Genomic DNA, 18,869 nt, shown 5'->3' on the forward strand with positions numbered 1-18,869 from the left:
TTTTACATTTAAAAAAATTTGAAGGGGAGTTTTATTTGTGAAAGCACGTGTGAGAAAGCATATGCCATAAAACAATCTTATCGTTATGCGATTGTTTTTTATATACGTAAAAAAAAAAAAAAGCTAGTGTGACACTTTAAGAGGTTATGACAGGAAGATGAAGAACCCCCTACAAAATGTTCATCCAAATTACAAAAAAAAAGTGGACAAATAGTAAAATCATGACATCAAAACATAGGATATATGGTTTAAGCAATACCATTTGATGATCAATCTCTTTCGTGTTAGAAAATGTAAAATAAATACAAATAGATATTCATAACTGCATATGTGTAGTACCCGTTTGGTTCCTACCTACTGAATGAAAAGACAGCATATACTGAAGACTAGTTATTTTTTTCAAGATAGTTTTGTCCAACCTTAAAACATGGTTAAAAAGTCTAGAGTCCTTATTTGGGCCAAAAAAACTATTTTCGTTAACATTCAAAGAAATAATGTTTAATTTGATCATAAACTCTAGGTAATGAATATCAAATATTTTTGAAAGAGTTTTTATGTGATTATTTATGGAAAATAAAATATGTTCTCTATCTGAAGGGTTATTCTCATCACTATCTCTTTTTCCATATTTAATATTTTTTTCGATTTCTCCTGCTGCAATTGTGTTATTTGAGTTTATTATTCCATTCTTTACATTCATTATTTCTTTTTCGTCGTCCTCATCCTGTCGTTGTTGTTGTTCTTCATAGTCATGTACCTCATCTAACGTCTCCTTCTCACTCTGAAAAAAAGTCATGTCATACGAGTTGTCAAAGTTTAAATCAAAATTGATGTTAAATAATTTGCTCAATTTTAGAAGAATTTCATATATTTGAGAAGGTATAAATAACATATTTAAAAGATTGTTAGAAAATAATTCATTGAGTAAGAATTGCTTATTAAATGAACTCTGAAATGTGGAATTGGATTTGACGACATTTATATCCTCATTTGTACTCGTATCAACGTTCCGTTTTATTTGTCCTAGGTATATGTCAGCATCAGGGGGACTGATATTATCTCCACCATAGGAAACTCTACTTATTCCCACATTCAAGTCATCCCTCCGTGGGGTAGGACCAAAATTGTAATCGTCAGTTTGGTGTAATATGGAAATATTGTTATCCCATGTTTTTTGTTGAAAAGGAGGTGTCTTTAAATTGTGTTCCTTATTTTTATTTATTGCGTGATTAAAAAATTTTCTCTCATATTCCTCAAAAAGAGCATTATTTTTTCTGTATTCATTAATTATATAAAAATTGTGCAATTCTTCATGTCTAGTGCGTATGGGTATTAACATTGTTTCGATTAAAAAATTTATATACAACTGATGACTATGTTTTATTTGGTACAATGACTTTGATTTTAACAAAGTGATAATAAAATGATTCCACGAAAAATTCAAAATCCACTGATAGTAGGTATATAATGTGTTTAAAAAAAAAAATATTTTATACTTTAAAATACATAAAGAGATAATGATTACATGTGCTTGCTCATAATGTTGTACTTTTTTTATTTTCAAGTACTTATAAAATATATGCACTAAATTTAATATGTGCAATGATTTTTTAATTTCTAAAAAGTAAGAAAATATCGTCGAATATTTTTCTAAACATTTTGAATCAAATAAAAAGTCCACAAAACATGTTCCACCACTCCTTGTCTCTATGATTAAATTTCTATAACTTATAACATTGATGTTGTTATTATATAATTTATTTTCCCTTAGTGTGAAATGGAATCTCTTCAAAATATTCGTTATTATTTCTTCCTTGTAAAAATTTTTTATCAACTCTTGGTATATAGAATATTCCCTAATATATTGCGAATCTTGATTTCTACTAGTATTTTCCCTTTGAACTAAGGTCACCTGTTCCTTTGTTTGTTGTCCCTTCCTTATATCATTGATGTAATTACTCAATCTTGCCTCTCCTCCAATTGCATTATCCATTCTTCCGTTCAGCAAGTGGTCGTCCCTTTGGTCATTTCGATTACGCGAGGTTGAAACAAAGCTGATGGAATTCTTTTTTTGTCCGTCACTAACGCTTGATAAGCCATTCTCTTCCCTCGAACAAACCATGCAGTTTGGCCAGTAAGAATCATCCCATTGCTTATGCATAAAATCACCCGTCTTCTTTCCTTGATGTAAATTTTTCTTTTTTTCTTTCTTATAATGGGAATCCTTAGCCAACAAAATTTTCATATGGAGTAATACAAACCGCTTGTGCAAAAATGAGGAACAAGAATAACAACTACCTTCTTTTACGTTTATACTACTACGATGTAGCTGATTTGAGTTATGAACAATGCATTGTCTAAATGTCGTGTTAATGTTTCTTTCGTCTATAATAGGTATTGAAGTTTCTTTAAAAATAAGCTCAAAAAAAGGGGATATAAAATCACTTATTTCCAGAAATACTAAACTACGCAAACAGCAAAAATATTCTAAGAGATATGCATATTTCATTAAACTGTGTAAAAAAATACGATTACTTTTGAGAAAACAATGAAAAAATTGTTCCTGTAGAAATTTTTTAACGTATAAATCGTATGATACATTTAATGACATGATACATTTGTTAAAGTAGGGTAACCGATTTTCTTTATTTCGGCACGTTTCCAAAATTTTGGGTATGATATCTAGTGAGTTATTTTGAATATGTTTCAAGTTCTCAATATTGTAATAGTAGTTTAGAGTGTTTTCGTGTAGACGTTTGGAAATATTTGGAAGCTCTGGTGTAAAATGGACTTCATCACACGAATCAGCATCATCGTACTCATCGAACTCGTCAACATTACCATCATCAGGGTTGTTACCATTGTGAATATTATTATAACGATAATCCAGATCCGTGTGATAATTTTCATTTCCCAATTTCTTGTCACATACAAAACTGCGGATTATTTCCTTATCCATGGAACGATTCAGACAACTTTGTTGTTCTGCACACCTTAAATAATAATCGATGTAATCTATGTCCTTCTCATTACAAATTTTCATAAACAATCGTATGTTGTTTCCAAGGCTTATTAAGGAAAAAACAAAGGAATTAAAAAATTCAGGACATATGACAAATTCACTTTGTTTTTTTATAAGAAGCGTTTGATTTCTGAATGGCTCATCATCAATATTTTCTTTTGAATAGACAAAAAATTCATTAAACTTATCATCAATTTTTCCCATTTTAATCCAGTTGCTTATATGTTTAGAATAATATACATTCAAACCGTTTAGAAGAAAACGAAAAATTTTTTCCAACGATTTATTATTCATAATTTGACAGTTCCTCCAATATAGTACTGTCATATCGTAGAATACGCTGAATTTTTTTGCATTGTCATAATTCACATTAAAATATGCGTAATCCCTAATACTGATATTGTACAATAGGTAGGATAACATAAAGTTCACAAAATCATACAGATTATTCCATACATAAAGGTACTTATTTACTATAACATGTAAATGGATCAGACTGAGCGATCTAAAACTAAATAAGTTTTGTTCATCAAATATCTCCCTTGCGTTATGCCATCTATTTCTTCCATGTTTTATGCTTCTATGTTTTCTACTTGTACTAAAATGTTTACTTTTTTTTCTTTCCTTATCTGGGTCCGAATTCATCTCATTCTTCTTTTTCTTCTTCTTCTTCTTCTCCTCCTCCTCTAACTCCTCAGGCGTAAACTCCTCACGTTGGTATTTCTTCCTTTTCTTGTTTTTCCAATTCACAAAATGGTCAACCCTTAAATAATCTATAACACGTATTGTACCCATTCTATTCAAAAATTCCCAAATTTTTTCATCCGTAACAGGTGCAATATTGTATTGTCTCATTACTAACAGAGTGTGATAATTATATAAAATATCTATTATGCAAGTCCATTCGGAATATATGCATTTTAGTGAGTCAATGAAACATTCAAGGAAATTTCCTGGATAATATAAGTTTCTATTACTACGCCTACTTTTGTTGTCATTCAAATTAATATGTTGAAAGAGTAAAAATATATTGTTCTTCCCTTCATCATTGGAAATGTTTTCTCGTATATATATGATGTGATTAATAATATCATTTAAGTTATGTGGTAAAAGAAAAAAAAAATATCGAAATTTATCCACAAGAAAAAAAAAAATGTTCAAATAAAACAACTTGATACTAACTTTTTTTATTTTTTTTACATAGTTTTTAAAAATTCTTCTTCTTATATTATACAATTTAATATTCATCATGTTTTTAATGACTGCACGATACTTTATAACACTTTCATTTTTTTCGTATTTTTCTATATGTATATAAAATAAAAAATCCTCTTTTATTTTTTTCTTATCCATTGCCTTATTAAATAAGAAATCAGAAAATTTTGTAAAATAATCTTCCTTAAATTTTATAGGACAATTTAATGACAACATCATTAGAATTTCTTTTATTATAAATATTTCGCTTACATAAAATGTGTTTTTCCTTTTCATTTTTCTTTCATTGATGGTTTGTTTTTCGTCTAAAAATTTTCCCTTGTTATTCTCCTTATCAACAATGATGATATTCCTACACTTCTGGGAATTACTACTAGTAGCCTTAACTTGCTCGTTGAATCTGTATCCCTGTAGGGCTAGGTCCCCTAGAATGATAGAACGATGACCGAGTGGATTATCTTCACTTGTGTCATCACGTCGTTGGCTTGTCCTATCTCTTACTTCTCCCTCCAGTAGAGTGTTTGTCATTCCATAGTTATTATCACCTGAACCGGCTTCCCATGATTCCCATGCATGATCTTCGTGCCTCGTGTCACTAAAGAATACGTTATGCAAATTGTAAATATCAGTTTCGTATATAATGTTCCTGTCCTTGTCATCAGTGCCATAATGTTCCTCATCGAACAGATTTATGTTATTAAAAAAGTAATGTTCTTCTTTGTATTTACGGGAGTACGGTTCATATTTACTTTTGTTTTGTCTTTTTTTCAAGCTTATAAGTATATCTTCATCAGATGTGGCACTGGAACTGTGGTTTCTCATTCGGCGATGTATATGATTGCGTGAAGAATTTTTCTTACTTCTCCCTTGACACGCATTTTCATTTTCCCTATATTTATTGTAACGTTCATAGGAAGAAAAACTGTCCAGACTTTGGATAGATTTCCTATTCTGGAGTGATGAACTTTCATTAAAACTTTTCCATTCATACCCCACATCTTCATTATAAGGATATTCATAAACACATTGTGATATGTTTTTAATAACATTTTCATATGTTAAATCATTTTTACTTTTCATATAATTGTCAACATATTGTGTGTATTCCTTTTCATAAAAACGACTGTAATTATTTTTTGTGTCACTATCACATTTTGTTTGGGTCTTATAATTATCCAGCTGATTATTTGTATCACTTAAAAGGTCATAATGTTGTGATTTATTTTTTTCATCTTCATCATTTTGTATATCCTCTTCGCATGATATGGTTGATAATGTGATAATTTCATCATCCGTGTCATATAACTCCTTAAGATATTTTGATTCCTCTTGAATGTTAAAGATGTTTATGTCATCTAAAGCATTCTTCTCATTGATATTCAAAACCACAGGAACATTTTCTTCCTTAATTAAAAAATATTTATCATACAAGTAGTCAATATGTTTCGTATTATCAATTGTTCTACTTTCACTAATTAAAAAGAGTAATTTTAAAATGACGAATTTTAATTCATATCTGTCTTTTTCATCATATATATAAAATTTATCATTAAGAAATATTTCACATAAGTGTTTAAATATTTTTTTCTTCTTATACTCAGCATTAATTGTTAACTCGTTAATAAATCCATTGATATCATCTATAACTTCATTATTGTTAACATCTTGAAAGGGGTGCAGAGAAATTTCATTTAACGATTTGTTTATTAAATTAGTTATAACCTTTTCATTTGAATATTTTTCAAATTTACCGAATAAATAACTTAAATATTCTTTCTGCTTTTTTCGAATTTCATTTATGTATGTAGATGTCATATTTTACGTAGAAAAAGGTGCGGAAAGCAAATAATAAAGCTTTTCTATTTTATATTCATACATCGATATTCTATATACATGAGATTATGCAAAAAACGCAAGCACTGATATAGTTGTAGATACATGTATAAGAGAAAGTTGGTTGATGGATATAAGCACAGTTAGGAATACACACATGTAAAAAAAAAAAAAAAAAAAAAAAAAAAAAAATATAAAAAAGTTTTTCTTAATAACGCATCCTATAGGGATAAAAGAGGATGTGTGTGTATGTGGAAGAAGCACTCGACAGGGTTATTCAAACGGTATGTATAATTTTGATACTTTCTAAATGGGAACATAACATTTGTGGTATGAACACATTTGTTACACGCACATGGATGTGTGTGCATGAATTCTTATTTACATGGAGGAATTTAACATGCGGACGTCTGAGATGCAGATAGAGATGAAATTCGTGTAATATAACTTTCTGCAGCACATTTTTACACGTGCACAAAAATTAGATATTGTAAACTAATCGCTTTTTGATAAGTTAAACAAAACAATAGGAATGTGTAGAACATGCCATACAAATACTTGGACAGTGTAAACATAAACAAATATAAGCGCTGAAACTATCCAAATAGAATTTCAACGACGATACATAATAAATTAAGGAAAATTAATGGAATTTTAAAGTATACTCTTATAGTATAGAATAGCAATTTAATGTTATCAAAAATGTCATTGCTATTCAAGCTTATGTCAATTTTTTTATACCTTTTCAACTTCTTTTCATTTATGATTAAAACGCTATTGATCAGCAGTACCACACTTTCAAATAGTAAGAAAAAATACATACTCATTTTTAGTAAATAGTGAGCGCAATAAAAAATTGGGAATTAGTAAAGGGGGTGTAATGCATTTGAGGCTTGTTTATTTATTATTTTTTTTTTGTTGTTTTATTTTATATGTTTATTTTATTATGTTTTATTAATTTGTTTTATTTTATTTTATTTTTTTTTTTTTTTTTGTCCTTTCTTTTTTGCATCACAAGCTGGTTTGTGCTTCTCTATCTGTTTCTACTTTGGTTTCTCAAAAAGTGTATAAGCAAAATAAACAAAAAGCAAGGATATGATAGTTTTTTCTTTTATTATTTTTTTCTTTTTTTAAAAACGTAATTATGCAATTAGTTCGGAATACATAAAGCATACATCACAATTATCATAAATATGGTTCTCACAAAGGATGTGATGAATGAATGTACAAATGTGCCCGGAGAATTTGAATGTGACTTTATTTATAATGTACATAAGTTGCGAGAAAATTTTATAAATAAATATGTAGAATAGTAATAAAACAAAATAATAAAAAAAAAAAAAAAAAAAAAACAAAAAAACAAAGAGAGATTAAGGTCCCTTGATAAAACATACTGATAAAAATAAAATGTTTATGCAAAATATGTTTGGAAAATTACCAAAGTTCAGTAGCTTGTGACAATTGAACAATTTACCAACGAAAAGCATATTTGAAAATAAATTCGTCTGGGCGAAGTGTGGTATGAAAAAAAAAAAAAAAAACAACAAAGGGAAACAAGAAAGGAAATGTGAAGCCCCAAATGTGCCGAATTATACATATACCAGACGTGCAATTTTGCAAAAAAATTTCACAATTTTAAAACGTTCTAAGCGAATAAGAAACCATGAAAAACAATTAAAAGAAGATACACACGTATGTTTATTGTACATGTGCCACAATCAGCAGTGAATGTACCACCACCGATGTACTGCTAATACAAAGGCGATTACTAAAACATAGCTACAGGGTGAACATACTATTATTACATCCCCCGAATGATCAAAAAAGTTCACAGCCATTAGATTCACTTCATAATAATGTTTTTAATTTTACTTGATTTTAAATCATCCAAATTATAACGATTCACGAACTGATCTCTGTCTGTTTTCTCGTAAGCACCTCTTTTGTCTGCATCTTTTTCATATGCATCTTTTTCATTTGCATCTCTATCGTCTGCTGTTCCTGCTCTGTTTGCTTCCTTCTCCTTTTGTTTTTTCTCAAAAAAATGCTGAATTATTTTAAGCTCCTCCTCTGTCATATCTGCATTATACTCGACATCATTATTAATTTTATTTTTCGCTATCTTTTCCACTTTTATCACTTGATCAGATGCATAAACAGATGCATCGTATGTACACTGAAACGATACTACGTCTTTTTTGATCACGTGTTTTGTTATTATCTTAGTATCTTCATCACTGATATAATTAGTATAAAGTTTTATGTTTTCCAATGACTTGCATGCTAAAATTATGCTGTTTAAAAATTTGATCATTCCTCTTTTATCATTGAATGTGTTGTATTGCATAGACAGAAGAGTCAGGTAGTTGTTTGTTTTCAACTTATTAATATTTCTGTTTACAGATAACAAAAACGCATTCCCAAGGTCACAGTTGTCCAGGCTGAAAAAGGTAGAAATGGGTGGGCACACGCAAGGAAAGGCAACAAAAAACAGATGTATCCAAAAATAAAAATAATTGAATGGGTAAATAAAACAATAAATAAATTAATAAATAGATGAACAGGTAGATGAATAAATAGATGAATAAAATAAAACTACTTCATTTGTTGACACTAATTTTCTTGCACCTCCGAACAGCAGCCCTCATGTTACCTTATAATCTTACACTTGGTGTTATTTAAGAGGTAGAAAAATAATTCACATATTGACGGATTTGAACCTATTTTCAGAACACTTAAATTTATTTTGCTGAAAAAAAAACAAAATGTGCTGTTCATATAGTGTCTTCATATTATCGAGCGATGGATCGCCCTAGAGGAAAATTCTCCAGGGGCTGTTTTATATCCACTTGGGGAATGATCAATATTTTTTCGTTATTTCCTTATGCCATTCCATTTTAATAAATGGTGTTTTTTGCATGTACATATGTGTGAGGATACGCATGCTTGAAAAATGTGCGCATAACTTACAAAAAAATGGTGAAGTTCGACAGGAATGTAATCAGGTCTTCCATATCCACATCTGAATCGATTAAGTTACTACTTAGAGACAATTTATAAACCTTAATTCCGTACGAGTAATTTTTTACAGAATTGAAATACAAAATATCCTCATTGCGCAGATAACACCAGCTAAGGTTTATGTTCTTGACCACACTATTTTTGCAAAGATCCAAAACAAAATGAATTTCTTCTCGCGTAATATTGTAGTTATATAAATTAATCTCCTATGGGTATAACAGTTAGATGTATAATAAAAAAGAGGGAAGGTGTATAAGCATAGACAGACATACATTTAGTTATGGGGACTCACCAGACATTCTCGGGAATGTTCACAGAGAAGGGGGCACGTCTTGAGCAAAAGTGAATATATGCACGCATACGATACTCTCAAATATGAAAGCTGTTTAGAATATATGCACGCAAACGACACTCTGGTACATCAAAATCGTTTAAATTCCGCTCGAATTACATTTTCACTTCTCATAATAAAGTAATTCAAAACATTTTCGTTCACTTCTCTGTCATTTCTAATCTGTTCGTTATAGTACACCTTGCCCATGAAGCTACAAAAAAAAAAAAAAAAAATTGTAGAAAAGAAGGGAAAATAATAAGATAAATGAAAAAAATTGACTATATAATTATGCAAAATAAAAGAGACGTTTTTTCTTTTTTTTCTCCACTCCCAAATCTGATACGTCTTCCCCCTTGATTCTCTATTCTCTGCATACCTTTCCCGCACTATGCTATGAAATAGCAAACTTATGTTTTCCTTAAATAAATTTAGCTTAATTTTTACTCCCTTATTGTTAAACAGTGCTTCAATGGCCACTATGCTTATGTTTCCCTTTTTGACAATTGAAATGTTTCTAATGGTGTACATTTTTTCCTCAGGTTTTATGATATGCAAATAGCAAAAATATAACTCGAAAGTAACTTGCACTGGGGTATTTTTATCCTGTAAGAGAAAATATATTTAAAAAAAATTTTGTATTGTGTCTGGTGAAGCATCGAAACTAATAAGGGGAATATTCTATGCTCCTTAACAGAGTATGTATTTTGAGTCAGATAGACAGGGGACGTATGTATATACATATATATGTACATGTGCTAGTGGCTTACCTGCTCGTACAACTCTGCCACCCCTTGCAAATTGCACACATAGGAATTCTTAACTTGATCCATTGTGTCAAAATGAAAAATATCCGAGTTAGATTTAACATATTTCTGCATTTCAATGGTAGATTTTTTCCTCTTAAATTCAAATGATATGTCGAATATATCACTTTGTACATAATTTCCGCATATATATAATTTTTGAAAATTTTTATTCAATTCAAACAATATTTTTACAAGAGATACTATGTCATGATATGTCAATTTGTTAAATTCGACATTTACATAATTTATGGTACTTGTATATCTTCTGTCTCTTTTCCTGTGCTGAACTATGTTGACTATACTGATTATGTTAGTATTATTTAATTCACAACTTACTAAACTTATGAAGGATACATTTGTACTGAGCAAAATATTAGCAATAAAATACTCAGCTGAGGGATTTGAAAGATCTATGAAATCTAAAATCAGTTCTTTCAGTTTTAAACTTTTGAAAAATTTGATGACACAATCAATATCATTTTTAATTTTTTCAAATGCCAGTTCTAGAAAGAGCGGATTATGTGTTAAGTTTAATGAATTACAATGTTTAATATTTGAAAAGGTTAGAAATTCAGATACGTCTTTAATATTCATTTTTCTATTGGATAAATTGATACTATAAATATTTGCTACATTTTTTGAACACGAAAAGATAATATTATCTGCAATTTTGTTATATTGGACATTTTTTAAATTTAATATTTTACCTTCAAATAAAAAATAATTAACTGCATTTTCGATAACTCCATAAGATATAGAATTCAAATGTTTTACATACATAAATAGTGAAATTCTTTTATATAAACAGTTAAAAATTGTACTCATTTTATTTTTTTCTCCTTCTATACAACATCGGAAGATGCCACCTTCTGCGTTCACTGTTCTTAGCAATATTTCGGATATATCATTTTCTTTTTTCTCCAATTTTACTGTGGTATCTTCGTTTATTTCTACTGAATGCATTATTGCCTCTTCTTTAATGTGTTTCCTATGCTGGTAGAACTTGATGTCATACACTAGGATTTCTATGAACATATTTCCTTTACTCGTTCGCTAAAATAAGATAACATATAAAATGTATGTGGTTCATGAGCTGGAATGCACATTGCTGTGTATGAAAAATTTCTCGAATGACCATACGTTTTCATATCTGTGTAGGGTTAAACGGAAATGTGCAACATTAATAGCTGATATTTATTGAGACTGCGAAAAATGACCTTGGTTACGGAAATTATATATATATTTTTTTTTTTTTTTCACTTTTAATTTTTACCTCTTCTTCATTATCCTTTCCATCCCGAATAAGAAAAAATTGGACAATATCAAACAGGTATGTAACATTCACTCTCGGGTCATTATGATAAAATATTTTTTCATATGAATTATCATTATAATGCACGCCACGTATATTTAAATACTCATAAGACGAAATAGTTAATGATGAGTATGTGTAATCCGATGTGTTCATTTCTGACGTATCTAAGTTGCTGTAATCGAACAGATCATCCTCTTGCAGTTGTTGCAGCTCATCTTCTTCCTCTACTTCATCCATGTTAGCATCTTTAAAAGTGGACAGAAGTGCATATGATTAAGTGGATATAATGTATACTGGATGGGTTCATTTGGGGGAATATGTTTGGAAATTTCTTTGGGTTAACTTTTGAGTCAACTTTTGGATTATTTTTGAACCCATTTTATGAACCCATTTTATGAACCCATTTTATGAGCCCAATTTATGATGCTACTTTTTTTATTTTACCTTCCTGTATCTTGGCAAGCAGGTTGTACCCTCCTTGTTTCGAAAATTTTATGGTCTTCCTTATGTTTTCCTTCTTCCTGTCCATCTTATTCGATTTCATGTTCTTGAGAAAATATTTCTTTTTATTAACCTTTCGACATATATAAAATTTTAGTTTCCTTAAGTTTAGTTCATCAGCACGATCACTTTTTTTCAATGCTTTATACTTTCTCTTCAAATTGCTTATACTTTTACTATCTATGTTGTCAAAGGTTAAAGAGCTATCAGTTTTATACTCTCCATCATCCTTCGATTTGTGTTCTATATCTTCCACGTCTGCGTTTGTCACCATTTCCCTATCTGAAATTCCTTGGATGCTGTCTAAATCCATTTCTTCATGTGCACTTAAATTTTCATCAGGGTCACGCAATTTTCCCAATCTTAAATTTTGAAGATTTTCTTCATCCTTCTTCGTTTGCTCTTCATCGATGAGATCTTTTTTAATTTTCTCGTACATTTCGTTCTCTGCATTGGGTGTGAAGAATGACACGAGAGATATATGATTCGTAAATGAGAAGACAAAGATATAAGCGAAAATTATTTCTGATCTGTTAAACGAAATGCAGGAGATTTTTCTCCATTTTTGTTTTCTTTTTCAACTTACTTTTTAAATCATATATATTAATTCTCTTTTTGTCCAATTTATCTCTTAAATTTTGTGTAATTCTAGTGTAATATCCAGGTGAATAATGGGAGTCAACATAGTCATACTTCCGTAGTAACTCCATTTCTTCTTTTATCCTTTTTTCATTCCATTGCGTTTTTTTCTTTTTCAAAACACAGTTCATCTTATAAGTGTAAAAAAGTTATAGAATTTCATAAAAATATGGAAAACGTTGTATTAATTGAGATTTTCAAATGTTTCTTTTTTTTAGTATATAGCATGTAGGTACCATCACGTGATACTGAGGGGGAGTAACACCGGGTCGGAATTAAGATAGCATTGATTAAGACGTAAGTTTCATAATTATGGTAAGTTTCATAATTATGATGAGTTTAATAGTTATGATGAGTTCCATAGTTATGATAAGAAGACGTTAGTAACATTTTGCTCTGCATTCGATTGTTCATGCGACGAATCCCCCGTATGAACATTTCCTTTTAGCTTCTTTAAAGTAACTAGCTGTGCAATAAGTTAAACACGGACATACGCACTCTTGCAAATGCTTACATTTTCATCGGAATCAGATTCATATTCCTCACTCATTGACTGATCAGAAAAAAATACGTTCATGTTAAACTGCTCAGGTATAAATCTAGAAAAATCTCTTACATTTAAATCATTTTTAGCCTTGGTCAACAAATTATGAACGTTGTTTTTTATTTCAAATTCTTTATTGTTTCCTATGGTGTATTTTAGGTAAGTATTTTTTTTTTCTTCATTAGTATCATAATCCGAATTGTCTGACGTAAAATTTACTGAAAAATTCACATCTTCATCATGAAAAAAGTTATCATAATGTAGATAATCCAAAATGTAAGATCGGTTGTATTTAGTGTTGTTTTTCGAAGATATATTCAGCGGTTCTTTCTTCATTTTTTTCTTAATGTTTAATTGATTCTCCTACAAGTGTGAAGAAATCAGCATTCGAATTGTGACATATGATAATGATTTTCAGAAACTACACAAATTGTGAATTCTTTCTGTAGCGTTCTTTAATATGAGTGTTAATTTGTTTGTCAGCTAGTTCGATAATGCTATTTTTATTAATTTTTTTTTTTTTTTTCTCTCAATTCTTCTTCCTTATTACTTCAATTTCCTCTTTGTGTTGCTCATTAGGCCTAATAGAACAAAAAGGAAAATGAACGATATTGGATATATAAACATGAATTAGCATAATTTGATAGGAAACTCCCTATATGTCTTATATAGAGTAGTTGAATATATTTTAAAGAATAATACCTTATACTTTCATCAGATTCTAAATCATAGTCGAAGTCTAAGAAATTGAAAAATATTAATTTTATAGTCAAATAGATAAAAATCATATACTGAAAATTTATTCATCATCCTACGGAATGATTAAGCATATATACACTTTTACTCTTACTCTCACTCTTACTCTAATTCTCATTTATTCTTTTATAATTTTTCACGATTATACAATTTTTGAAAGAAAGACAGACATACCATTATTGAGAACATCCAGTATTAAATTTTCTATTTTAACCTTGTCACTACTAGGATCTTGCTTGTAAACAACCTTCTCAAAGTTATCCACTACGAGTGCATCATTGAGTCTTATATCTTTAAATTTGTTTTTTTTTTTTAACCCATCATTTTGTTTTTCCTTGTCAACGAAGTAAAGGTACCTACTTTTGTCAGACCATTTGTTTATCCCATCTGAAAAAAGAAAAAAATTGGGTTTTTTCACATTTTCGAAAATATGTATTTTTTTTTTTTTTTTTTTTTTTAATTGCAGATTTACTTCATTTAAATTATTTTTCTCTATGTGTCTGCATTTTCTAATTTTATGCCTTCTTGTTTTGGCCTATTCTTCCATTTTTGTTACCTTCATAGAGTAATATCTTATTATCGGAAAAAAAATTTTCCCTTGTTATTCCAGTGTTGGTCATTTTTTCTTCCACGTTTTTTGTTATGTAATACTCATTTGTTGCATTTATGTACTCATAATTTTTTTTTTTATCGCCATCTTTATATGTAAAGTTATACCTCTTTCCATGACAGTTGTTCTGACCTGAAGGTCTTTCGTCTTTAGGTGCATTTATAAAATCGTGAACAAAACTAACATTTATGTATTTCTTATCATCATCAAAATCTCTTTCTCTGTCGAAAGTGTAAAAGTACGAGCATACATAAAATGAAACAGATATGATATATGTGTCTGTGTATATGTGTTTTTGTGTGCTTATGTGCATATTTAAATGCCTAATCTGGGTATTGAAGGTAAGAAGTATAACTTTATCTCATGCGGATAATTTCATATTTATACCTTATGTAAGACGGGTCAATTAGTGTCATGTTTTTGTCATTGGGTGCTACTATCTTTAAGTCATTAATGTTATCATGTTCTAAAAATTGTAAAATAGGGAGGAGGAGGAGGAGGAGGAGGAAATGCAATTTTTCAGATTAAACATGTAGCAAATTTTGGTTGCAATTTCTCTGAAAAAAAAAATGATTAGATTTTTACCCTTCTTTTCTAGATTATCAAATTTGTTCATATATTCGATCCCATTTTTGTAGAATTGTTTTGTGTTTTCATCCAGCGTGGTGATCCGGTCTTGGTTTAAGAAGGGTATTACAGTATGATGGATATGTAGAAAGTAACGGATATTATTTTGTTTTCTATTTTATTTTCATTTTTTCATTTACAGTTTCTATTTTATAACATTTTAACCTGCAAGAAGTTCTCCGTCACTATTAAGGTTGACGTCCCCATGTTCAGTCGTAGATATGAACGCCTCTATACACAGAAAGGGTAAAAAGTAAAAGAAATAAAAATAATAACAAAATAAGAAAATTTTCCTTTTGCTATAAGAAGGATACTTTAAATTATTAAAATTGTGATTCAGAAGGGCGCTATGAAGACGTTTTCCCAAGAACGTAAATACTTATATATATATATATATATATATGCACACTAGAATGCTTTTAAATAAAATATGCATGAATATTTTCACTTTTTCATTCTTTTATAATATTTTTTAACCGTTTAAATTTGTTAATATGTCTTTTGATACTTTTAATGGATTATTCATCTTATGCTTGTGTTAATTTTGTTTGATTTACACAAGGTTCATTCGAAGAGATAAAAAAAAATATATAAGCCAAAATTAAGGCTAAAATGAAAATTGCAACAATTAACACACATCCATGTTCTAGGTATAATGTGGAAAAGGAGTTATGTGCTTACACTAGTTGATAAAATGTGACCTATCCAAAAAGAAAAAAAAAGAAAAAAAATTAAATAAACTAAACTGAAATAAAATAAAATATAAATACATAAGAACTATCTTAATAGAAAAAAAAAATATATATATATATCATTAATCTTCGCTTATAAAATAATAAAGAAAGACTTGTGCCTTCAAACAATTATGTAAAATGTAACTTCATAGCATTAAAAAAGTGGTGGAGGATACAGACTTGTGATTCCCTTTTTTTTTCACCTCACTTTGTTGTAAATTACTTCATAGCAATTCTCTTTCCCCCCTCCTACCTTGAATAGGAAATAATCGGTGAACATGGAAAATATACGTAAATAAATGCACAGCTTAGGAAAACAAGTAAAGAAATAAACCTCGTGGGGATGTACAAGGCACAAAATTTTGCATGAATATTAGTGCGTTGTCATGTTAGGGAAGGTGAAGTTTTATTTATTCTCATACTTATGTTATTAAAAACATTCAGGAAAAATAATATTTTTAACATAAAAATTGGTGAATACTTTTTATTTTTTTTTTTTTTTCAGCGTGTAAGTGTTTGTGATTATAGTTGCACAGCAACGAAAATTAAGGTTATTTCAGCTGGTCTTATGCCCTTGTTGATTTAATTAAAGTTTGAAAATTTTTATAGGAATAATTTCATTTTTTGTAATTCACTTTTTTTTTTGCATTTTCCTACTATTTTTACTTTACCCTTTTTGGTCTACCCTTTTTTTAGTCTACCTTTTTTTCCCTACCCTACTCGCTCTCAAATCTCCAATTGAATTTTATCATGAAAAATAAGGTCTATCTATTACTAGACGAGAAATTATTTAAACTAAAAGAGCTATACTTTTGCCTTACTTGTTCACAAATTAAAAATGAATATAACCTGAAGCAAGAAATCGAATACTACTTTTGCAATGGGTGTACTCAAATATATACAAAAAGCGAGTCAGCAATTTACTCCTATGAATGTTTGCGCTGCTTCAAATGCCCCTGTTGTTTCAGCTGCTTAACAATCTCACAAAAATATTTTGATAAACCTATTGAGAAAATATGTAATTTAGAACCTCAGAATAATGAAGCTAATGATAGTGGTTCGGAGAATCAGAATAGAGTGACAAACAATTACATGCATGAGAAAAGTAGCAAAAATGTTGAGGACGATTTGAGTAGCACCCCCTCTTGCACATTTTACACTAAAAATGTGAAAAAATCAAGTGAAGAAAAAATATCCTATGAAGGAAATAATTCATTAGATACTGAAGACGAAAATAACATAAATGAAAAAGACAACAAAATGGATAACAGTGTGTGTACTTTTTTTAAAAAAGGGAAAAGTCTATTTTATTTTAAATGTCCCTATTGTTTATGGTCCTCTATTAATTCTTTATATAACACAAAGCTAGATGAATTAATTGGAAACATGATAATTTCGGAAAGAAACTGTGTATTTAAGAGTTATTTCAAAACCGTCTTAAGTGAGCTCATAAGAAATAATGAACAATTGAGGGAGAAGAAAAATTTAAAGAAAACAAACAAAAATGCAACTTTGCATAAAATAGGAAAATTCAGTCCTATCCATGATGTCAACGATTGCCTTAAATCACATGATTCTATATACAAGGAAATTTCAGGGCAGTTTTTAGCAAAAACAGGAAGAGATAAAGATGAAGAAAAAGAAAAAGATGAGGAAAAGAAAAAAAAATACATGCTGATATGTAAGTCTAAAATAAAAGTAGATAACATCCGATTGAAGGATATACTAAATGCAGAACATGTTAAAGATCGTGAACTGTCTCGGGATATTTTCGAGTTGGAAAATGAGAATGTGCAATATTTAGACCCAATAGAATTTCATCTGCAGAAGGAGTTCAAAGTAATGGATCAACACTGGGAACATAATAAAATGGTGGAAAATCATATAAATGGAGAAAACTCAATTAATAACGGCGGTAGGAAAAACAAAAAGGATAGCATAAATGGAGGACCTCCAAGTGAAGAGACCATAGAAAAATTAAAAAGCAATGCAAAGAACAATCTAATAATTCATTCCAAAAGTAATATATCAATTGAACACATACACGATTACCCCTACAATTTTTATAAAGGCATTAGTAAGTTAAGACCTCTAAGAACCAAGCTAGTAAACAGGAAGTCGAAGAGATGTAGTACTTGTAAGCAATACATATTAAAGCTTCATAATACAAATTTATCTTCATCTACAAGATTGGATAATAATGCGATGAAATTTATACCGAGAATATATATTAATGACTTCAAAGTTGTAAAGAGAAAAAATGGAGTTTTAAATTTCATTTTAATAAATCCACTTGACTCAGAAATGAATATAAAAATAATACCAGAAATAGAATATAATTTTTTGAAAGCCATGAACATAAATAAAATAATATCAAATTGCAAATCTAAAGCTGCTTCTTTTGAGTTTACATTGGACACATATGACGAAATTATAGATGAGTTATTAAAAGGAGAAAAAAACGATATCCAAAATGTGGTAACAAGTGAATATATTATTATAAAAAGGCAGAATAACATGGCCTTAGTAATTATAAGTTTTTATTACACAGAACAGGATATTTTGGGCACCGAATTTTATCCTGAAAAAAACAAACTACCAGATGTTCCAGAGGTGGGGAGTGATAGTAACAACACAGAAGTAGATCAGGTGAGGAAATTAAATTTCCCACTCATATTGGAATGTTCGTTTTCCGATAAATCAAAGAAAGTACATAAATTAAAATTAAATCTGCTCTTTACGAATTACATTAGTCCACGTCCGTTTCGCCATTATGCATTGAATGACTCTGATTAGAGAAAGTAGATGAAAATCCCCTGGTGGATGTCTTCAATTCGTGTATAAATTAGTTTAAGGTTTGTTATTACTAATTAAAGACTTCCTTTTTTTTTTTTTTTTCGTCTATTTAGTAT

General features: G+C 29.3%; 4 protein-coding genes across 4 annotated transcripts; 1 reads left to right on the forward strand and 3 right to left on the reverse strand.

Moving 5' to 3' along the window:
- Window positions 1-316: 316 nt before the first annotated feature.
- Window positions 317-6,052, reverse strand: PGO_125510 (hypothetical protein, conserved; the record flags this gene model as incomplete). Its single annotated transcript, XM_028689341.1, has 1 exon — window positions 317-6,052. The coding sequence occupies one exon, from the start codon at window positions 6,050-6,052 to the stop codon at window positions 317-319; it is 5,736 nt and encodes a 1,911-aa protein (XP_028545142.1).
- A 614-nt stretch (window positions 6,053-6,666) lies between these two features.
- PGO_125520 (conserved Plasmodium protein, unknown function) lies at window positions 6,667-6,897 on the reverse strand (the record flags this gene model as incomplete). Its single annotated transcript, XM_028689342.1, has 1 exon — window positions 6,667-6,897. The coding sequence occupies one exon, from the start codon at window positions 6,895-6,897 to the stop codon at window positions 6,667-6,669; it is 231 nt and encodes a 76-aa protein (XP_028545143.1).
- Window positions 6,898-7,913: 1,016 nt separating this feature from the next.
- On the reverse strand, window positions 7,914-15,749 carry PGO_125530 (hypothetical protein, conserved; the record flags this gene model as incomplete). Its single annotated transcript, XM_028689343.1, has 18 exons — window positions 7,914-8,511; window positions 8,724-8,819; window positions 9,041-9,297; window positions 9,543-9,636; window positions 9,802-10,028; window positions 10,193-11,284; window positions 11,505-11,791; window positions 11,991-12,494; window positions 12,634-12,817; window positions 13,201-13,593; window positions 13,781-13,811; window positions 13,933-13,969; window positions 14,161-14,373; window positions 14,543-14,817; window positions 14,984-15,062; window positions 15,182-15,277; window positions 15,389-15,454; window positions 15,701-15,749. The coding sequence occupies 18 exons, from the start codon at window positions 15,747-15,749 to the stop codon at window positions 7,914-7,916; spliced, it is 4,578 nt and encodes a 1,525-aa protein (XP_028545144.1).
- Window positions 15,750-16,707: 958 nt separating this feature from the next.
- On the forward strand, window positions 16,708-18,753 carry PGO_125540 (dynactin subunit 4; the record flags this gene model as incomplete). Its single annotated transcript, XM_028689344.1, has 1 exon — window positions 16,708-18,753. One exon carries the CDS (start codon window positions 16,708-16,710, stop codon window positions 18,751-18,753), a length of 2,046 nt encoding a protein of 681 aa, XP_028545145.1.
- Between the last annotated feature and the right edge of the window lie 116 nt (window positions 18,754-18,869).

Source organism: Plasmodium gonderi, assembly GCF_002157705.1.
Source record: "Plasmodium gonderi DNA, contig: Chr12, whole genome shotgun sequence".
NCBI classification, from domain to species: Eukaryota; Apicomplexa; class Aconoidasida; order Haemosporida; family Plasmodiidae; genus Plasmodium; species Plasmodium gonderi.